The sequence below is a fragment of the Corvus brachyrhynchos genome, unplaced genomic scaffold, assembly GCF_000691975.1.
Source record: "Corvus brachyrhynchos isolate BGI_N302 unplaced genomic scaffold, ASM69197v1 scaffold11, whole genome shotgun sequence".
NCBI lineage: Eukaryota > Metazoa > Chordata > Aves > Passeriformes > Corvidae > Corvus > Corvus brachyrhynchos.
The window spans coordinates 7,165,869-7,189,241 of record NW_008236965.1 but is presented as its reverse complement, the minus strand read 5'-3'; the positions used below and the strand labels follow the sequence as shown (position 1 = coordinate 7,189,241).

Below are 23,373 nucleotides of genomic sequence, written 5' to 3'. Positions count from 1 at the left end.
AGCAACAGGAGCTGGCACAGCCCTACAGGTTTTTCACTGGGAGGTAACAGAAGTGGCTCTAAGACACAACATCCTCCCTCAGCTCTGTGAGATGTGGTTTTGGAAGGAAGGTGTGGCTTCAGATCTGCTGACATCATGGAAATGCTTCACCTCCTTCTGACTTCACAGAAAGCCAAACACATTAGACCTGCCAGAAATGGGACACTCAGGAGTAAAAAGCACAAGCTGTTATGGTCAGATGAGTGAGAGCCCTCCCAAAAAGCCCAACCAGGATAAATGCATCTGAGGAACTTGAAAAATAAAAATTAGATGATGTTTTGATATTAAATGTTGAGTTTGGAAGATTAGTGTAACTTCTCATTCTCTAGACTAATAAACCTGGTGATTTTTTCCTAAAAAAATCCAAACATCTATTCTAAACAAGAGCATTTTCCTCCTGTTTTCAGTACAGACAGCTAATTTTTTGCAAATGCACAAGTACATAACTAAAACATAAAAGCAGGACACACTAGTCACCCACACGTATCCATTCTTCACCCATATCTATCCATTCTTCAATTAGGAGAGATAAAAAAGTAAATGAAAGTGTCAAGTATCTTACATTGGTAATAATTTTATCCTTTATTTATAGCATACATAAGATGGATAGGAGTGCCTGGATTTTTTAAGTAAAGAACACTCTTTTAAGACTCTTTGTTATCTGATTCTTGTTCTCCTGGATACCATGTTCAGCAAATAGAAAAATAATATAATTCCAAGTGAGGAATGTAAAAAAAAAAATTATTAAAACTATATTAAACACGTTCTGCTGTCATAGGCGGATCTGTTTTCTTACTTTTTGTACTTCTTTTTTTTTTTAAAAATAAAGTTCAGGCCAAACATGAGTGTTGCATAGCTGCCAGATAGCTTAGAACATTAATTCTGCCATCCACTATTCCAAGGATATAGCTTCTTTGTGTTTAAAAGATGAAAGGGCCACAGGCAAACCAAACATCACAAGAACCTGGCAGACAAAATGACCCGTTAAAGAAGTTACAGAAACTGCAGCTTGTAAAATTATTCCCAAAAGACAACATCACTTCCAACACCCCTTGGGCTTTCACTGTTTGAAGTCCACCTTGAAAAGGAAGCAGAAGTGCATGCCCAGGCCTTGAAATAGTGTATAAGGGCTCATGCATACGAGGTATCAACGAGGTGATGCTGTGATGAGCACGGAGGTTGACTGCCCAGAGCCCTGCTGGTAGATGATGTGCAGGAGGAACTGGAGACAACACCTACCAGCGGTTTTCAGTGCATTTCCTGCAGTTCTGTAGAAGAGAGGTTGAGGCAGAGGTAAATGAGCCTGGCAGGCTGGCAATTAATGCAACAAACCAAGTGGGAGCCAGGGAAAGCTACAGAGAGGGAGGCAAAGCTCTGCAAGCAAGCCCACTGAGAGAAATAGGGAGAGGAAGTAATGAGCAAAACAGGAGACAGTGATTGTATTTCAGAAAGGGGAAGAAAAAGCTCCTACTACAGCAATTTTCTAAGGCACCAGGTGCTGCTCCATCTGCAGTTACACCTAGACACATCTCTGAGGCAACTGGGTACACGGGTTCATGTCCTTTCTTTCCTATGACTCCCACAGGTTTTGAACCCTACTATTATAGACCTTCAGGCTTAAAAATTCCAGTGGTTAAGTTAGAAATCTGTATTCATTAGAATAATGGGAGATCCCTAGAGAGAGCCAACACTTCTATGCAGAAAATTTATTAGCAGCAGGAACAGAAGCCTGTATCAGCACTTTACTGGTGGATAAATCAGTGGGTTTGCTAATGATGTTTCGGTTCTCTTGAGTGAATTGGATTTGTAAGAGAAATGCAGCTGCAGACTGAATTGCTTTATATGACAAGAGAATAATGAATAGCCAATCCTGAACACCCAGGGTTTCTGTATATATGGGATAATTTAGCTTCCGTTCTTGTTGTTATTATTTTATATGCAAATGAAATTATCAATGCCTTTATGTAATAACTTCCTGGATCACATTTATTCTAGAGCTTTTGCCTGTTTGTGTGCAAGAGAAATTTCTTTCCCTCATTTTAGCCAGGGTTTAACCCTAAATTCAGCTCCTGCTGGAGCCTGTGGGAGTTTTATTGTGTTATAGATATGACCCATCCAGAGGACATTGAAAGTGAACAGAAAATATTGAAACTGCCTGTGGTAATGAGGGTACTATTATTTATTTGGAGATAGGGCCCATTACCTTATGCTATTATCTGCATGTTACATGTGCTGGGTTTTGCATATTTGATGTTTACTTAACATGCATATCAGGTTCTTTTAACAACAGTGTTTTGGAGATGGTCTGGCTAAGTGCCCTCATCAGCCTCTTGCTAGGTCGTTCTCTGGGGTTCCAGCCAGTCAGTCTTTATGTGTTTTAAGCTCTAAATAGGCTACTGCTCCCACTCTGAAGGATCACGCCAAACTGAACCAATGCCCGCTGGAAAAGTAAAAAATGGGATGCCAGCTGGCCAAGAGAGCTGAAAAGAGAAAAAAGAGATAAAATCATTCTTACATCAAGAAACTGCCTTAGCAACGTCCTTATCTGCCGGGTGGGAATAGATCACGGTTGCCTGGTTGGTTTTCCAAACGGCTGAGCTCCCAAGTTACAGTTACTCCTTGCCATTGGAGGTGCAGTTGACAGAGATGTACTGTTGAGACGCACTATAAATTTAACAGATGGATTGTGAAGGCCAGCCACCTATCCAGCAATTGTTTCTCCCACTAGGGGAAAGTCTTACAAAAGCTTCCCTTGGTGTTCAACAGGATCGTGGTGGTTCATTGCACTGCAGCTTTAGAAAGGTTTTGGGTGATTGGCTGCAGTGGGTAGAAACAAACTGGCAGAGACACAATTCCCACCACTTGCACAGCAATGAAGAAATTTTCTCTTAGGTAGGAAAAGAGGAGAGAATAATCTTCCCTCACCCACTGACAGGTCAGGGGCAATGCTGTGGGAAGGGTCTTGGTACTTTCTGCATTCAGCGTTTATGGTGCCAGAGGCACTGACCAGAAAATCTGGTCATCTCCATTAGTCCTTCTCATGTGCTCCGCTGGGAACGGAGCGTCCAGGCAACGGGTTCTGCCCTCCCTGTGGGAGGCAGACAGGAGTGTAGGAGCTGAGAGAGCATCATCAGGCTGCAGAACAGCATGTGCTGGGGTGGAGGGACACAGTTAGGAAGTAGTTTTTGTAAAAAAGAACACGGGGGAGCAAGAAGAGAGGTGGGCTGAAAAGAACATAGGTAATGAGAAGCCCAGGAAACTGCTCAGCTGGATTCTTGGAGATATAAAGTGTTATGGATGTGGCCAGAAAAATGCATCACAGTGCATATTCATTTAATTCCAGGTAGCTTTGTGGGGATGGCAATGGTGGGAGAGGCTGTGTAGGCATTTTTTCCTACATTTCATATACATTCAGATGGTATTTCAGGCCTTGAAAGTGCAGCTGCTAAGCCACTCAACATTTTAAAGGTTGCTCAGCTAAGAAGTATAATAAAAGACACCTCAATTTTTAATCCTGTAAGCCAGGAAATTAAAACAATGTTGGAAAATAAACACAACACAATTTTTGGACACGTTTTCTTTACAATTATTGTAATAATTTTGGGCACCCTACTAGAATAAAAAAATTCTGTATTGTACTTAAGAATCTGCTGGTTTTTTTCAGCATTTTAATGGTTTTATATAAATTCAGACTTCACAAGCCTGGCATGAAGGAAGTTAAACTAGCAAAACAAAATTGTTTAATTACTGGTTGTTAGTAAAATATTTTAAAAATTTCAACAACATAAGTAGTTGGTATGTTTTATTCCAGTAAGATGTGCTATCTTCTTGGTCTGAAGTGAACAATTCTGTCATGCCAGTGGGGACTATCACACTGCAGGCTGTGCCTGGAATGACAGCTTCCACAAAGTAACACAAATCACTAGTGGTGCTAGCTATTATCAATGCATTTACCACAAAAAAAGCTTTAGCTATAACCATGCCAGAGAAACAGATTTCATTTTGTTAGACTTGAAAAAGCAAGAAACACTGCTAGACTAAAAGAGCTATTAAAGAGAAGAGACAGTTAGGCTCTTTTTCTGCTTTCAAACAAGATTTAACTAGTGTTGACACAGAAAGTACAGGACATCTTTCTAAAGCAAGTCTGCACAGTAAAACATACTTGGGAAGGGCAAATAACTAATCTTGCTAAAAGTTCTCCATAAAGCACTGTTGCACTCTGGAGATACATGTTTATGCTGTCACACACTGGAGCTGTAGGTGACCTGAAGAGGGATCTGCTCAACAGAAAAAGCAAAGGAGGGAAAACTGAGAGCTTAATTTTGTATGTCATTTTCTCTATTTTCTGTGGTGATAGAGAAGAGCAGTTCTGGAGTAAGGACTTTCTATAGCACAACACAGCTGTTCTTTCTGATGTGTCCCTGAAAGAATTCACCATCTGGCACTGATGATTTCACAGCCTGTTGCCATGGGACCATCACGTCATCACACATATCCCACACTCAGCATCCTTTCAGGGCAGGACAGTACAGTTGGCATGTCCGAGTCCAGCAGCAGCAGAAAAAGGTGACAAGAACCACAGGGCCAGGACATAGTGACAAAAGCAGCTGCCATGAGCACAACCATCTACAGGGCTTCTCTGAGGAGGTGCCAAGGCAGGACTTCCTGTGTGCCCCCAACACCCAGGGCAGTGACACCAAAACAGGACCACAAACCAGCTGTGGCACTGCTGGCACAACTCTGTTGCAGAGCAGTATCAATGAAAACGTCATGTTTTGCTCAACAAATACTTCCTTGTCTCTAATGCAGTGTGGTCTGGCACCACTGGAAATCCTAAATTCATCAACACATATAGAGAAAATTGATAAAAAGTAGTGAATACTACTACCACCTTCCCATTATGCAGTCTTTTATTCATTTGATTGCTCTTGGTTTACAGTCCATTTCAGATTTATATTCTGCAGTCATGTAAGGATTAATCTGTTTGGAGAAACTCACAAAACTTGTGTGTTTCAAGTGCATTGCAGCATAACTGACTGAAGTTTTAGCACAACCTCACCACTTTTCATGAAAGGACAGCAGAAGGGGAGCATTCAGCTATTATTCAGCCATTTCATGGAATATACTACAGACCAAAAATGTGGCCTTTGATGAGTTATTGCTTAAATAAAAACAAACTTCAAGCATTTATTTCTGTTACAACAGTAAGTCCCTGCCTTCTGTCCACGGGGAAGATATTACAGGATCTTACTAATTTTAAAAAAGCTCAAGATACATAATCTGTGACTGCATTTACATTTTTTGCAACTCTCTGACTAAGGACAACTTAAATTTGTGACGTTCCTGGTATTTTATTACACTTTGCAAGCGAGAAGCAGGCCCTGCAGTCTTAACAAGCAGACGTGGAGGTGACAGGAAATGGAATTTCCTATTTAGTTTCTGAAATGTATGAGATGATGTGGTTGCTGGAGGTAGCAGAAACCAGACATGATGACTGAGATCTTTTCCTGTCCAATGCAAAGGATGGGAGTAACACAGCTCTGTGAGTATCAAAATTGGAAATACAACGCACAGATTTTTTCGTGCTGGCTGCTTGTACAAGCCTAGATCAAAAGGGTTTACTGAATTTTGGGCCAAATAACAAGCTGGGTTACATTAAACAGCTTAGCAGTAGATGTGTTCCAACTTGACTGCTTTTGACCTTAATGACAGTAAAAAGTGACCAAACAGGAGGGGTTTCTGTAACTAGAAAAGAAAATGCATGAGATAGCTGAAAGCTGAACCTCAGGACTGGTATTTCAATCTTCATCTTCAGTAGAAGCATGTGGAAAGATTCTAAACACCCCTATAAACAGATCAGAAATCTGGTTATCTTCCTATGCCAACACCCAATGCTAGCTGTCTAGGGGACAGGAATAAAACAGTACTTTGTTACCCCTTCCCAGATTACAGACATATAAAGACAGAAGTGTAACTTCTTTTTTAAGAGGCCCTCATAGATTTTTGCCTCACTTTTTACTGAGTCAAGAAACTGTTGCTTTTACTTAAAACAAAGTCTAAAAGTTAAGGAGGACCACTTTTAACTCCATTTAGAAAAAAAATCCCTACCAATCTGTTCCAGTTTTCTCATCCCTTCCTCCCCGCAAAGGTATGTCTTTGGGATGGCTGTAAACAACAGTCATGGGGATAGCAGCTACGTGTAACTTGGCTCTTCAAAAGGCTTTGCAGACAAAAGATCTCAATGTAGTTTAGGGAACCAGCAGTGGTATTGGCATCATTAGGCTGAAAAGTATTTCCTTTTCAAAAACTATGTATGTTTGCACTTTGCTTGCTCGCCTTCTTAGAAGGATTCATGATTAAAGGGGAAAAAATTTCTTCTATGACTGTGTAATAAAATCCATGCACAGAGAATCTCAAGTCAGAGATTCAGTAATTCTCAGGAGAATTACTCCCTGCAAGCTCACGAGAAGCAAGTCTTTCTCCACTTTTGGCCAAGCAAGACTGCACCATTCCTGGCCTGTTGAAATTGATAGCTGAGACTGATGCCTGTACAACCAACTCCAAAGAATGGACTGAGTCCAAGCAATTCCTCTGCTGTGATAGCCAGGTCTCCAAGACAACACCCAAATAGCAGCGTCATGGTCTGTCACCTACCCACCCTGAGTTCCTCTGTATGTGTCACTGTGTGCCAGCATAGCAATTCCTATGTGAGACTATAGGAAGAGATGTGAAGCCTTGAACACACTCTGGCTATAACCACCCTTCAGAAGCAGCTGAGACTCCTTCACAGGCTGCTATTCTACCTAGAAAAGAGCCCATAAGAATTTATATCCTTTGGACTACCCATGCAGGAACAGAGGAGACAACAGGTTAGACAAAGCAGACAGCTGAGTAGCACACAAACGTGAAAAAATATTTTTGTCACAGCACGAATGTATTATTTATCAAATAATACATTTTCCAGGAGTTTACACTTTTAAGACACCACAATGAAAACAGAGTTGGGATGTTTCCTTTTGACAGACTGTATTTCACATTTTGGGCAATAATCTTGGCCCCTCTCTAATTCTTCCAGCCAAAATGTTCAGCCCAGCATGCCAAAAATCACACTTAAAACTCAAAATTCAAGCAGCTGATTCTGTGTCTTGCTTTTCTCAATTTCTACTCCAAGAGCTAAACTGCTATTAGTGCAACAAGAGATGAAGATACCAATATTTACAGCGTATTTCATGTAATGAATGAGAAGCTTTTACAAAGAGAAAGACACAAGTGACCAAATCTGTATTATGTAATGTTTATGCTTCATAAAGGCTGTTACAGAAATTTAGGTTGCTTTTTATTATAGCTTTTTCCAAGTGTGAGATGTTTGCAGCCAGCCGTTAATGAGACCCCTGTCAAAAAGGATGAATACTTACCCATAACACTGATTGAGAAAATGATGCTCATTAAAATGGTTTAATCTCTTCTCAGGTCACCTGCACTCACAGGCACACTGAGCTGTCAGCTGGGAAATAATTCTAAAAGAACAAGAACACTTGACAACATCACCATATACACCATATACAAGTAAGCATTTTTTCTTTTGGTAGGAAACAGATAATTGCTTCATTTCTATGATACATTTATATCGCACTCCTGAAAGGATTTTTTTTCTCATTTAAGAATACTTTCAGTAGAAAAGACCTATTACATTTTTCTCCTATCTTCAAAGCATCTTCAACCAATCACAAACTCTTCTCCTGAAAGTAAGGCTGATTTGCACATAACAAATGAGGATACCAGTTTCTGAAATCAAGACTGATTGGATGACAACTTGTGACTTCAGGGTAATTCCTGCTACTGGAGCTGGGAAAAGCTCATGAGAAACAGCACCACCAGCAAGTGAAGAACTCCCTTTGGGCAGGACTATACCAACAGCTGGCATAACTGAAAGCAAAGGTGCAACCTTCTGGACAAGGAAGAATCAAGTCTGCAGCACCACAGCTGCATTCCAGTCAAGGAACACTGTATCTTCGGGGGAAAGAAGTGTACACGTTCCCATGACTGAGGACTGCAGCATAATATGTGTGTGCAAGAAGGGTGAATGTTACAGACGACTGAAGTGGCATTTTTGAGTTGCTGCTGCATTTCCTCCATGATCACATGTTTTTATGAGAGATATTTATTAGAAATGTAAAATGACACAGGAGACGGAGTAAAAGCACTGCAACCAAGAATTTCCAAGTTTCACTGAATTACCGGGAAAATGTGATATCTGGACAATGACCAGCAATGGCCCATCCCCTGAAAGGAGATTATTCGGCAGCAACTCTTAAGTCTGCAGTAGGGTGTTCCTCCCTTTCAGGCCTTAGTACATAGTTCCTAGGGAACAATTCATCCAGTTCTCTCTCTTTCTAACCTCACAGCATATTAAAACCCTCTTAAAAATACTTTAAAGAACCGAAGGCAAGGAAATTTCCTTTATATATTTTTTATAAATTTATTTTATATTTTATGTGAAGTAGGAAAGGAATTCAATGTTTATCTTATATGAGGTCTCTACAAATACTTTTGGAGATCAGAATTTCTGCTTCTGCTAGCAGAACCAGCTGGATGCAGAATAAACCACAGCAAGAATTGGAACTTGTGCTGAAAAGTAAGAACAACCCATTCTTCCTTTTTTTTCTGAACTGAATTGCACAGGGAAAACACCATCACCACACTGGAAACATTTCAAATAGGAACAGAGAGATTTATGCATGTTAATCTGCAACAGTGTTTTCCTCCAGTGGATGCAGCAACCCTCCCATTCACTTTGCACTATGTATGGTATTGCCTGACATTGCTGTGAAAGTCCTATCAACACTCCTCATGCTTCTCCGTATGTTAAAACCACTCCTGCTCTAAGTTCAATCTAAGTTCAATGCAGCAGCTAAAAGAAAGCTTTACCATCTAAGAACTGAAGCGTTCTAAGTATGGAAATTTGTTTATGTGAAAAATAAAGTAAATTACAAGGTATCAAGATGAAAATTTATTTGGTCAATGAAAGGAAACCCAAACAAAACACTGAATTTTTGACAAACGAGTGAAGACAAATGCAGGACTGTTAATAATCCTTTTCTCTCTCCTGTCTCACTGAAGTTTTTCAGATTCATCACACCAGAAATATGTCTTGGAAACTGGAGGCTTTTTAATTTCAGTGTTGAATTTAACTTCATCTCATCACATCTACAGTGAAAGAGGTGGAAGTGACATGGAAATGCTGCTTTGAAAAAACAGTAACTACTAATGAAAGCAAAAATATTTCAAACTGCCCCACAGACTTGCTTTGTTGCAGCTGGCTGTTGCAGAGGCCACAGCAACTGCTGGGTGTATTACAAACTACACATGCTACAGAGAAACTCTGGAAACTCAGTCGGCATGAACTGAAGCTAAAATTTTAGTTGTGACCTTCCTCTGCTGCCAGGAAGGCAGATGAACACGTCACTATTAAACCAGCAGAAGGTTCCTTTGCCCTGGCATGGAAATGCTGCAACACAAACCACAGCCCTTCAGCACACAATGATATTTATCAGCAGAGCTTAATGGAGAATCCTTTCAAGTGTTCAGGGTACCATTTTCTAAGGAGCCACTGGTTTTAAACAGCCAGTTCAGCCTCTCTTACACAAACTACCAGTGCGCCTCACTCCACCTGCAGAGCTATTAGTGGGGCAAGCACAACTGGTCAAAAGTAAAGAGTGACAGAAGCAGAACCAAACAGCCAGTGCAGATGGATGAGCACACAGAGAGGCACATCTCTGTGCAGAGGGATGAGTACACATCTACTTGCTTATGTTTAAATTTTGTGCATGTCCTATGCACTTGGCCATTGGAAAGCTGCACCTAAAATGGACATAGCCCACAGGGCTACCTGGCTTCCACAGCTCCATATACATTGTTCAGATACAGTCTATCACTCTAATAAGCCTTCTTTAAAGCTTCAAGCCTTCAAGCCCATTGCTGCTTTTTATTAGAATGGCAAAAATGACTGTAGGCACTGGTCCCAATAGTGCTGTGTCCTCTTAAGTTTCTCTTCTGCTAAACAAATCTCTAACAGACAGGACCACATCAGGCTTCTGCCTGATCCTCCCACCCCTTCATTAAAACATTTTTCTGTATAATGTTGCTTTAGAGTCAAACTCCTGCCAGATAAGTATCAGTCTGGAAGAAAAACTTCCTGCTTTATTATAAACCTTTGAAAAAGAATTCAAATGTCTGGGCTATGGTAATTTGATAAGTTGCATCTTGGCCAGTAGGCTCCTGGTTCTCAAAAAAATCCAAGATTAGCAGACATAACGCTTTCAAGCTATGCTGTGTGAAACAAGATCCTAATACTACCACATTAAATAAGACTAAAAAATGGGATCACTCAAATTCCTAAACAGGAAGACCAGACAATTCCTAAAGTCTTTTTCTTCTCTGCCTTGCTTTAAGTTTTCCCAGTTCAGTGGGTATGGACATTGTTATGTTTATTGCAAGCATGGTCAAGGCAAGTGGGCATCAAATGAGTGAATTTTAGACAGGTTTTATATTCCTGTCCCTTTTGTTACTACTTGACAACTGTATGTGGGTTGAATGGACTGTGAGCATTGCTGACAGACACTGTAAAAAAAAAAAGGCCAAAGAAATACATGCTGCCTTGCCAGACTCTCTCCCAAAGCCCCAAACCAAAATCTGCAGTTTGTTCTTTCAGCAGCCCAAGCTGAGGCACCTGACCCTATAGCTCTGTGCCACGTCAGAACAAGTCCAGGTACTCACAGCTTAAGGGGAATAATGGGCCAGTATTTGGGCTGCTTTTTGTCACAGTTCCTATCAAAGATCAGCTGCAGGGCAGCCTCCATTGCCTGGATTTTGGCAGCTTCAGCACCATACAGTCTCTTCATTTCTGCCATGCGCCTCTCCCCAGGTCTTTCTGTAGGCGGCTCCACAGAACGCTCCACCCTCCTGTGCAGGACTTGATCAGCCTCCACGTATGGGTCCTCAGCTTCCAGCTGCTGCTGCCTCCCTAGACAAAGAAACCATAAGAGATGTAAATTACTGGGCTATCAACCAATCAGGTTTTATTTTACTTCTAAAAATATTATATTTTCATATTTTTGCTGTGTCTAAAAGGCCAAAATCCACATGTTCTAGGATGCAGCTGCACTCATTTTGCATAAAGAGAAATTCCTACTAAATATCATTATAAAGCCAGGCTGGAATAAATGGGGAGAAATTAAGAAGGTCTTGGAATTGAATCCTAAAACTGTAGGAAACCTCTGTATTAGTACTAGTAAGCAAAAATCAACATTGCTTTGTTTCTCCCCAACATCCACATGCCCTGAAAAAACTAAAACAACAAAACAACAAAAACCCAAAACACAACTGCCCTCCCCCTCCCAAGAAAACAGAAACAACCCAACCAAAAAATCCCAACCCCTTCCCCATACCAAAAAAATCTGAACAAAAAGGAGAGTTGTTTCCAAAATCATGACTTAGCAGCTGAGAAAAGAAACAATGCACAGGACAATGCAACTTTAGCTGAACGATAGCTAAGAGAAAATGCAATCAGTTACTACTCTGTGAAAATGAACAAATGGGTCTGTCCTGTCTGCCATTAAGTGCATTCAATGAAACACAGCTATAAGCACTGTGCCTAGATAAACTGTCCAAACTCGGCCATTTCTCAAGACTTGCAAAGTTCAAAGCTGGCAGCCTTACTCTATTGCTTTGAAGACAAACAAAACAGAACCAACATAAATGCATGCATCAGGTCTTTTAAAGAGGATTTAAAACAATTCAAGAGGTGAAACATTTGGAGCAATCTGTCAATAAAAATTCTCTGTGGCAAGCCTGATTGGAAGCAAGAACTTGATTGTGCACATCCAAATTTACCTCCACTTCCTGGGTACTGCTCTGATGAAACAAACAATGCTGTGTGAAGTCAAAGTGCTATACAAAACTCCCCTCTTATGGGGACATTTCTATAAATGAAAAATCACCCGGCAGCTGAACTCAACAACAAATGACCATCCTCGAAACGGTGTACCAGGCACAGTTCACTACTATGACAGCAGTCGGGTTTTTTTAAACATCAAAAAGGACAGCATGTCCACAGGTCAGGATGCATCAGTCACACACAGGACATGCTTCTCAGTGTTTGGTGCCATGTACCTCTTCCCTCTTTCACCCTAAAGCAGAGATTTAGCTTCTACAACACACATGACATCTGCAAACCCTAACCCAAAGTTAAGTATCCTGACATTTCTGTGTCAAACATCTGCAGTTTATTTTTATACTGGAAAGTACTGTACCGAGCAGCCAACTGTCAGCCTTCCTAAAGGAATTATCCCCTGTACATCATTCACAGAAAACAGGTATTTTAAACATATGATCAGAAACTTCAATTTTGGGATCTGTTTGTCTGACAGACACAGAAAGATTTTGTCCTGTCATTTGAAACACCATTCACAGTTTTGTGTTGGTCGTCAAAGGGTTTGAGGAGTTATTAGCCATTTATTCCAGAAAGCTGTTTCTGTGATTCTGCTTTAAGGGCACACCCCTGAATTAGGCTGCACTGCCAGAATTCACAAGGAAATATACATTAGAGTCCATATGTGTTTTTGGAAGAGTCAGATTTATTTGGTGTTGGGCCATTTTATCCAGAAGGTCTGAATTAAAGAAACTAACATTGCCTACAGAGGGCTCAGCACTTGGAGGACAAGGTGTAGCACCCAGGCTACACCTTGAATCCCACTGAAACCAACTTCCTGGGACACCACACTGCTCACAGCTACGTAACATGCTATTAAGCACAAACTTGATGCAAAATACACTGAACAGTTTTAGACAGAAAAAACCAAACAAGCCCATGCTGGCAAACCAATGTCTCCCACTGTAGATTACACAGCAAAACTCCGGCAATGCAATGAATTGAATCCGTATTTGTTAACTCTCTTGGGCCACAAAGACAATTCCTTGTAATTCTGTGTTGCCCATGGAAATTTTTTATTCTTTTGCTCCACAGCTGCATGGTAGAGACAGCTGCTTCCTTGCTTGTTTGCTGTAGAATGCTCTCTGGTAGCTCATTGCATATACTGATCCTTAAGAAAAAATAATTTCTCTGGAGATAGATAATGAATTCTTCTGTTTGAAAATTAAATGGACCTCTAGCAGAAGCTTTATGATGGATGAGTGGATTACAGTTTAGTGTGCATCAATCTCCATTTCTCAGCACAGAGTAGTTCATAAATCTGTAGATCCTAATTGTAACAATTAAAATAATAATACCCATTTAAACTCCATTGTCAGAATTACCTGATGAATGTCTGGAGTGTTTTACTTTACACTAATCAGAGGTACTGCCCTTGACTTTCTAACCTAACTTCTGCTATTCCATAGCTACTGGTTAAAAAAATCCCAGAGTGATTGTATTACAGAGTTTTAGACACATAAATCAGGTCTAGAATCCAGGCAGAGGCTTGGGACAGAAATCCACTATAGGCACCCACAGTTTTTTGCACCAAAGGAATTTGAGCATAGAACATGACAGCTGTTGCTGGTAATACCACTGCAGCTCTGTGGAATATGTTGTAGTTTCAGATCACTTATTTGTGCAGAGATACTACTGTGATAAACTCCACAGCCATAGATAAAATCATAGAATGGCTTGAGCTAGAAGGGACCTTAAAAATCATCTTATTCCAATCCCCCTGCCACAGGAAGGGACAGTGTCCCCCAGACCAAGTTGTTCAGAGCCCCATCCAGCCTGGCCTTGAACACTGCCAGGGATGGGGCCTCCAGAGTTTCTCTGGGCAACTTGTTCCAGTGTTTCACCACCCTCACAGCTGGCAGCACTATTTCCTTTTACAGACTACCAAGGAAAGAAGTCATGAAACTAAATGGGCATGTGAACTACTGCTTTTCCAAAAACAGTATTTCCAGCCAAACACAAACATAAGGAATTGATAACAGAGAAAGTATTGTCCTATTGAGATGCACACTAAACTTGCTTTGATGGGGCAAGGGCTGGGAAGTAGAACTGCTGTAATTTCCAGCAGTCTGGATTCTATCCATTACCTCAGAGTTTACTTTAAAAACAATACAAAGCAGTACAACTTGAGCTAAATGTGCAACTACCTCTTAATCAAAAAGTCGACAACAAGAATCTGACAATGGAAATACAAACAAAATTATAAACTGTCCATAACCCTGAGCCTATGGAGACAACCAGAATTTCTCTGAAGCAAGCAACACATACTCATCAATTAAGCAGATAGTATGGTTTATCAAAACACTAATTCTCAGCCTTCAGCAATGAAGTCCCCAGCTCATTCTCAGATCAGTTTCACATTCCAAATTCACAAGCCATTGGGCTGCTAAGTTATAAAAGTAAAACAAGTAATTTTTACACAATTCTAAGTAGTTCCTCCTTCCACTTCACACAGACTAAAATAAACAGGCTTTCTTTTACAGCATTCAGCTTCAACTACTGGCAAGCTTCCCCCAGTCAAGGAACAGTATTTTGTAAATGTTCACAAGATAGGCAGGCAGCTGCAGTGGTGGTTGGTTCCTGCACAAAGGAACAGCATTGCTGACGTTTTCCCAGTTGGTCAGTTCCTTTTCTTTTCAAAGATGTTCTTTCTTGAAGTGCTTTTCAAAATTAACTTATTCCTACTAAGTCCAGCTCTGCTGGGAAGTCATCGCTACCTGGCCAAAACCAGTTGGGACATCTTTTTCCAAACACAGTAAATAGAATTCTTCAACCATGAAGAAAAAATTCAGACCTGTCATAGTTTGCCCCCAGTGTCCTGGGTAACCTAAAATGGTATTGTATTCCATATCTTCCTGTGCCCAGGAAGTGTCTCTTTAAGACCCTGGATCTGGAAATGGAACCGTGGGGCCAGCAGGTGCCGGTCTTTTTAAACTCGGGGTTGCTCAGGCAGAGCTCTCTTTTGCCTCATGGCTCTCACTCTTTGCCTTTTGTTCTTGCAGGCAGAGAGCTGAGGCTCCCCTCTGGTTTTCTTTTGTGTTTTTTTTACGAGGCAGGCAGGTGTTCAGCCATCTCCAGGACAGCAGGGCCCCATCACACATAACAGTGACTTGGGAAGACAAACTCTATCACTCCAAATGTCCCCTCCTTCCTTCTTCTTCCCCCCACATTATATACTGAGCATGATGTCAGATGGTCTGGAATATCCCTTAGGTCAGTTGGGGTCACCTGTCCTGGCGGTATCTCCCCCCAGTCCCCCATGCCTCCCCAACTTCCTCACCAGCATGGCAGTAGGAAAGGCAGAAAAGGCCTTGGCTCTGTGTAGGCCCTGCTCAGCAATAACAAAAACATTTCTGTATCATCAACCCTGTGTTGAGTGCAGATTTGAAACACTGCCCCATACCAGTCACTGTGAAGGAAATAAACTCTACCCCAGCCAAAACCAGCACATCTACCTAACTCATACTATGTCCTGTGCCATCATCAGTAATTCTAGGCCTTATGAAAGAAAGTTTTCGATTCCTGTTTCTCCCTTCACCACTTTTCCCTCTTTTTATGGGTGACTTTTAATCTGGCGTGTACTAGCTGAAAAGTGAACAAATACAGACAACTACCTCCATCCTCAGGGACTGCCAAAAGCAGGAGAAATAGTAACTAGTATTAGCCATTCACTGCATTTCGGCCTTCATAGGCACACAAATGATCTCTTACATATTTTCAGCAAGACTATGACCTAAGCCCTTCAAGACATAAGCTATTTTCCCCATAGGTCCTTAGAAACTCAGATGCCTTGTTTCTCTTATTTTATAAAAAGGAAAGTGCCACACACTTTTTGTAAGTTTGATCCACTTTACATTTCTTTCTTTCTTTGTGATATCCTTTGCGAAGCTTAAGTAGTAATAAAAAAATAAAATTCCTGTCCAGAATTTATCCTTCTTTTACTAAAAGAAAAAGAAAAACTCCAACAAAACAAAGAAAATAAAACAACTTCAAAACCAAAACCCAAAGAAATTCCCTCCATGGAAATCTCCATGGAGAGACTTTGCAACATTAAAAGGAGATAGAAGTAGAGAGGGTAATTAGTAATTATCTATGTCAGATTTTTAATGAAAGATTCATACCCAGCATTGTGTGATTTCTTGTACCATTTTTAGCTCTCAGTATTTATACATCCAACCCCCAGCTCACTGGAGCCTGTGATCATATGGCATCTGACAACATTTCTTATTCAGACATTCTTCCCCACAGGTCTGTAGGTGCCCACACTCAGCAGCCTGCCATGTGCTGCCCCACACAATGGTAGGTAAGGTAAGAAACCAAGGGCTTGCTCCTCCCAAGCGTTAAATGCCACTACTGACTTTCAGCTGCTTGCTTAGTTAATTAACATACTATTTTTCAAGGAAATACTGCACTTTCTCCAGTCTTGATGTGTTTTTAATTTTCCATGATTTCAGACTGAACTATACCCTGTTCACATATTTGTCTGTTTATTTTAAATGATGAATTATTTTCTGTTACTGCTGTGTGTGCACTTTGCAAGCTTTTTCATCTTAAATGCTACCTGAGCTGATCTTGAGCAGCCCACACTAACAGTTAAAACCACTACTCATTTATACTGATTAAAAACTCCTAGTTCTCTTTTTGAATGCCACTTCCCACGAGCCTATCTGCTGTGTTAAGTGTTCTGCCCACATAGGCTCCTCCATGCAAAATGCCAGCTTCTTCATCTTCCTAGAAAAGCCAAATACCTTTATCATAAACCTACATAAGAGGTTTTTTTGAGGTGATAGAATCAGACCATTTTATTGCGCCCATACTTTCATGAAATGGGTATAACATGGAAGATCAAGATCTTTGCCTCAAGGAATTCCACCAAAACAGGGATTTAAATCAGGATTTGTAAACAGGATATTCAAGGAGTTTAATTTCTGCAGAGCTCTGCAGAGCTCTGGATTTCCAGAGGGCTGGAATCTCAAGTACTACTCTTTATCAAGTGCAAAGCTTTGCAGAACAAGAGTTTCCATCAGTGGGAGTCTGCAAGATACAAACAATTGTGACTTACCCCCACATCTATAAAGATAAAATATTCTTGGTTGCTAAAAACAGCGTGGTCTTGCTTGCTGGAGGGTTCCTATGGAACACTAAGTTACTTACAGAAATTGTGGAAACATGCTGAAAGAGAATGATGATTTTATAGCAGAATCAACAGCCTTGCTCTAGACATAAGCTGGTTCGGGGAAAACAGACTTCTTTTTAAACTTATTCTTAAATTTAAAACTTCGTGCTTGCAAAAGGTGTACAAAAGGATTCCCCATGACACCATGTAACTTTCCCATTTTTAACAGAAGTCTGATCTCCAAAGACAGCTAGGCCTTATCTTACTATGCCAGCAGTCTCATCTATACAGAAAAATCAAATGCTGTAGCTGACTGGAAAACACTAACTTGGAATAAAAATTACTTTTGGTGGGAGTAATTGCCTGCAATGTTAAGCTTTCGGTCACCAGTCATGATGACCATGAAAGAGAACTACCAAAAATGCTGAGGATATGAAAGCTCCAAATATCTACACGGACAAAGTTTCCATCTGCTAGTTGAAGAGTGAATGAGTTAAAAGAAATGGACTATTTCACCACATATATCTACAAGCAACGCAATATTCTCAAGAAAAAAAGAAAACTTTCTCTTACAGGCTTTGAAGTAAGAGCAGATGTGATTCCTTGGCAAGCTTGTGGCAGTCTGAAACCATGGTTCCATGGACATTTTTCCTTCCTCAGCTACAAAAGCAGCTTATGCAACTTCTGCTCTCCTCCCTTAGCTGCGTGCTCCAGCTCCCAGGCCCCTCACGGATGATGTTACAATTGTCTAAGGGGCAACACAAATAATCCTACAAAAAAAAAAAACAAAACCAGTCCCCCCAAACAAACAAACAAACCCCCAAAACATTGTATTTAGTTCTAGTACAGTTCAGTGCCCTGGAAACACCAGAGCAGGAGTGAATGCATAGGAAGAATTGCCTGGCCTGGCTTTGGCATCAAGACGTGTTTACTGAAGCACAGCTCAACTGAAACCTATTGGTAACAGCAGGAAATAATCTCAGGTAAGAGAGTGGACTCCCTCAGACAGACTCAGTTGCAACAGGCTGTCTAAACAGACAGCAAGCAGATTTTGCAAATCTGAAGTACTCCAATACCTACTCTTTCACTCTTTCAATTTTTCTACACATTTTGAAGAGGACAGTTCTGTAGAAACAGGGCAAAACTACTTACCAACACAGCAAGTGGAGAAAAACTACCTTTGAAATAAAAATTAATAGAAACCAAGAAAGCAAGATTAGAACGAAGGTGGTCCACTTTCAGGTTTGCTACTTAGTGTATGCGTCACTTCCAAATTAATTAACCACATGTCTCACTGTAATTAATCTGTAAAATGAATCTAATAATTTAAAGAATTAATTATCTCACATTATTTTGTTATTTGCGTTAAGTAACTGGCAGAAAGTTATACAGCTAACTGGAGAATAAAGAAGCCGATTTCTGTTTTAGAAATAGGATTAAAACCCAAGAAGGATTGTTGTGTGGTCTCCAAAACAAACTGCCAAGGATCCTACACAGAAATAATATAAGCCTTCATGTCCATATTTACATTAGCACTAAGCTACACTGGTTACTGCCCAGCTAAACATCAAATCACCTTTCTTTTATTTTTCTTCTATTACCTTGCACAGTGAAACCCTTAAAAAGGAATATTTTCAGCCCAACCAGAAAATGCACTGAAACAATTAAATCCCAAGAACATGAAACAATCAGCTAGTCAGTTGGAACTTCAAATGAAAGCCTGCTCTAGAAATTTGATTGCTCTAAATGTAATTCATAATCAGGGATTTGTTGATGAAGGCTAGAAAACACAGAGGTGAGCCCTGTGCAATCAGGGGTCTGTATCACACCAGAGGCACCAAGGTGTCTGTATGCTGGTGCCATCTGACAGAATTAAACTGATAGGAAGTTGCTGACTGACCACTGCTTAGAAATTAGTACAGGATCAGGCACTGGCAGCTGCCTCTAGTAAGGATCAAGTCTACTTCAATAAGATTAAATACAGACCAGCTGACTCTGCACTCCCATCCCCCAAAACAACTCCAATCTGTTACTGATGGCAACAATGCTGACACCAGACAAAGACAACACTGCTAGAGTAAACAGAAGGATTACTTAAATCTATATATAACTATGTCTTCACATACATTTATGGCACAGTCTGAGAAAACTGAACAAAGAAATGTTAAAATTTAAAAGTGTTACTTTAAAAGCAAACCAGAACACTGAAGAAACATGAGTTTCACAATAATTTTTTATGTGTACCCTGAATAGAAATTAAACACATGCACTTGGAAGAAAATGCTTCACGATGCACTGAGCCGCTAGACAGCTAAATAATACTGAGTTTGGTGCTTTCAGGAAAAAAAGAAAGAAAGTAGCCTGTGTCAGTCTTCTAGATCAAACTCACAAATTTGAACTTCACACTGAAATTTCTTTGATTCCAGATATACTACAGTGCTGAATTCAAGTTTGGTTTATTGTTTGATATGAGAAAGCTACTTTATCAAAAACACTTGAAAAACATTTTTTTGGAGAGCAACCTGCAACCATGTTGCTGATTTTCTGGAAGGAAGTATACTTAGGCTATGTAGTGACCTTTCAGTTAACTGCCAGGTCCAAAATTCAGTATTACCACAGACACGCAGAATGAAATAACAAGGTCTAATCCAGAGAAAATTAATTTCAGCAAGTAAATACACTTTTCCTCCATGCTGCTATGTGTGCTGCCCGACCAAGAATTTGGAAAGAGACATCTGGAAAAAGGGTCATACTAAAGGAATCAGTGAAACACATCACAATTTGTGAAAGGAAGGGCTGAGGGGTAGCTTTGGAAACCTAAGTTTACCTATGACCTTCTGAATTTCTCATTGCTCATTTCAGCATTCTAGTAAATTAAATTAAGTATACTTAAACACAAGGGTAATTGCTACGCCCAGTATTAAAAACACAACAAAAAACATTGGGGAAATATGCCAGAAGAAACCTGCAGATGTGCATTTATTGTACCTTCCACATAACGGGAATGTTTGACTTCAGAAGTAGTTCCAGGGTATGGTGTTGGAGCATGAGTCTGAGCACTCTCTTTTAAAAGAGACAGCTGGCATCCCACCTGGCAGAAAGTTAAGTTGTACTTCTTAGTACTTGGGAGCTCCCTATCTCCTCTCTGTTACTTCAACAGGATAATTCATACATGAATGAAGTATTTCAGTGACCTTACATGAAGCCCATCTAGTCTGACAGCCTGCTCATGACAGAGCAGGGCGTCAGTACCTAACGCCAAGGGAAGGATGCAAAAGCAGGGAATACAAACCCCTACACATCACCAGCATCACCTAGTAGAAATGGAGAGATCAGAAAAATGCAGATGCTTCTTCCTGCACTCCTCCAAAGCCAGCCAGCTGCTCTGCGATCTACCACCTCAACACCTCCTCCATCAGCATGTTGCAGATGATGCAATCTTCACAGTCTGGACTCTTCTACATTTACCAGTGGCCAAAAATCCCAAGGAAATAACAACTGATGCATTTTAAAGTGAGTCTTCCAACGCTCACCACAACCACATCAGAAATTGCAGACCTTCTAGAAATCAAGGTATTCTGCAGGGCTTGTACAAAGTGAGAACAGCAGCATTGGTTTTAGCATTTGAACAACCACAGAAAAGTTGAGGCCCAGCATGCTCTTTGGAGACCTACATTACTTGGCAAAGTTACTACAATTTCTGTGAATACAGAGCTGACTTTTAGAGCAACAATCACTTCAGCAACTACAAATGAAATTAAACCCAGGAGATTCTCAGCCAGCTAAATTTGAACAATAACACTCAAAGGTGTAACACCCCTGTTATTTATTTCAGTAAAAATACCCATTTAAGGTTTAGCCTTCATTTTTTTTACATTACCTCTATGATTTCAGTGTACCAGAGCAGTGTTCTGACAACTTCAGACACTTGTCCTTGGAAATATCGGGGGAAATTCCGACAACTACATAAACAGCTTTGGGTACTTTGGAGGCCAGCACGAATTGTAACAATTGTAACACTGATGAACAGCTGGATTGATCTATACTGGGTACTTCACAAGTGTTTCTCAGTATGTTACCATACCAACATTCTCTATTTTTCTGAGCGACAGGGAAATGCTATCACCCCTGTATTAAAGGTCAAAATAAACAGAAAATGGACACAAATTCCTAGAGCAGGAGGTGTTCTAGATTCCTCGGAGTAAGCTTCACAGCAAATGACATCACAAGGTGGCACAGGTGCTCAACCCAGTCACTGGGAAAGACAAGAGGGACAATGTTCCCCTGTATCCTTAGGGTTCAAGATGTATTATCCTTTGGGTATAAATGACTAGCTTTTTTCTTCCTGGAAGGCATATGTGAAAGACAAAGACTATTACTTGGGATATTTGTTTCTGAATTCCACCTATGCCATAAGCTTTTGTGGATCTAGTCCCAAGTGGCACTCTCAAGGCTGTGACAAAGTCGGTACAGGCCACCCAAGTCTGAGATGGGTGGCCTAACAACCTCTGTCTCTCACTTGATTTTTAGCATCCAAGGAAATGAGTTTTGAAAAGACCCAGGCAGATGGAAGTCTCCGAACTGTCAGTTTCTGCCATGCCAGCACCCACATTTCCCTAATGACAAAGGATGTGAATTCCATCTGGATGCTTCTGATAAAACTGAGGCACAGTGAGAGGTGCTGAAAAGCAAATGGTGCCTCTGAAATCTTGGCATTAACAACACCCCGTTAAAACTCGCAGGGGTAAATTATGTGTCTCCAAGCAAATCTGTCTGTACAGGGGATTTGCTTTATAACAGAGAGACCTAAAAGGTGTAACACTCAAGGGATTTTGCTGCCATGCTCTGTTGCAACTTCTGAGCAGATTTTGTAGATCATGAGTGTAGAAAGCAGACATCATCATTACATCAATTTTTACCTTGGTGTCTGGCATTTGGTTTTCACTATTACTCCAGTGCTGAATGCCTTGAAATTAAACATTCTTTCTACAACAAAAGCTCCCCCAGTAGATATCAAAATAGGTTGTGTAAGGAAACACTTACTTCATAGCCCACAATGTCACTGTCCACTTACAAGGTTGAAAGTATCACACTAAAGGCAGGTGAATTCAGATTTATCAGCAGAGATCTAAGATACAGCTCTCTCCTAATAAAGATCATTTAGAGATCCAGAAATGCTGCATGTGGCACCCAGATGGAACCAGTAGTTGAGGAATTTTAGGGGAAAGTGCATAAACTGTGAAGACAGACTGCCCAAGCTGAGTGATTAGCACAGAGATGCTTTTATGCCACTTTTCCCTAGAGCTGTGTCTGTCAGCATGGTCTCACCTGCTCTTTTCCACAGCAGCTGCAGCTGCTTTCACGGGCTTCCCTGCAGGGACAAAGAATGAAAAGGAGACTAGAAGACCCACTCAGAGCAGCTGTAGATGCTAATGGAATAAGCAAGCAGGCAAACCTGCCTTCAAAAAATTACCAGCACCAGTTCTGAGTGTAAGTAGTGTCTGCATCTTCCCACACCAAACTGTTTCCACATGAAGCAATCTTCCATAACAGCATTCTGAAAGGAATTTTCACTCTTACAATAAGACTGGGGAAGGATTCCTTGTTCCACATGTGGCCTCAGCCCTGGAGCCCACCTGTTGGTTCTTTGCTAAAACTTTGCAGAGCCCAAATATGTCACAGCAATACCTTCAATCCTTGGAAACCTCACGGACACAAAACAGGCACTGACACTCTGTGTGATCTAAAACTGAATTACCACATGTATTTTCTTTGCAAAGAGAAAGTTCCAATGGCTGATCCATCAGAGCAAGCTACTGACCTGTTTCCATGGGATCCTTTTGTAATCAGCAACTACCAAAAAACAGTTATCAAATGCATCTCAGATGGTGAGAAGCAATGACTTGTCTCTCCTGTTTTTATTCCTGTATCCTCATGACAAGTCCAGTCAGAAGGAATTTTACCATAGCACTGATTTACCAGGGCAACAATAATACAAGATTACCAGACTTCTCTTACTGACTCACGAATAACTTAGGGATAATAGCTTTCTGGGAGAAAGATTAGCTGAAATTCTGTATTTGTTCAGCAAAGATGTTGTCAACAAGATGCATTTTGCAACAGGGATGACAACTAAGTTAACTGTTAAGCAAAAGGTCTGTAAAGAACAATCATCTCAGATATATTGTTCATTATTCTACCACTGGAGGCTTTTGCTTACTTCCTGCTG

The 23,373-nt window shown here is 40.6% G+C and overlaps 1 protein-coding gene across 1 annotated transcript in view; it reads right to left on the bottom strand.

Moving 5' to 3' along the window:
- Positions 1-7,053: 7,053 nt before the first annotated feature.
- GEMIN8 (gem nuclear organelle associated protein 8) overlaps positions 7,054-23,373 on the bottom strand; it is a 29,889-nt gene continuing 13,569 nt past the window's right edge. Inside the window, exon 4 of the mRNA XM_008629276.2 lies at positions 7,054-11,062. Within this exon, the coding sequence (XP_008627498.1) occupies positions 10,812-11,062 (251 nt within the window). The 3' untranslated portion in view covers positions 7,054-10,811. The remainder of the gene's footprint in view (positions 11,063-23,373) is intronic.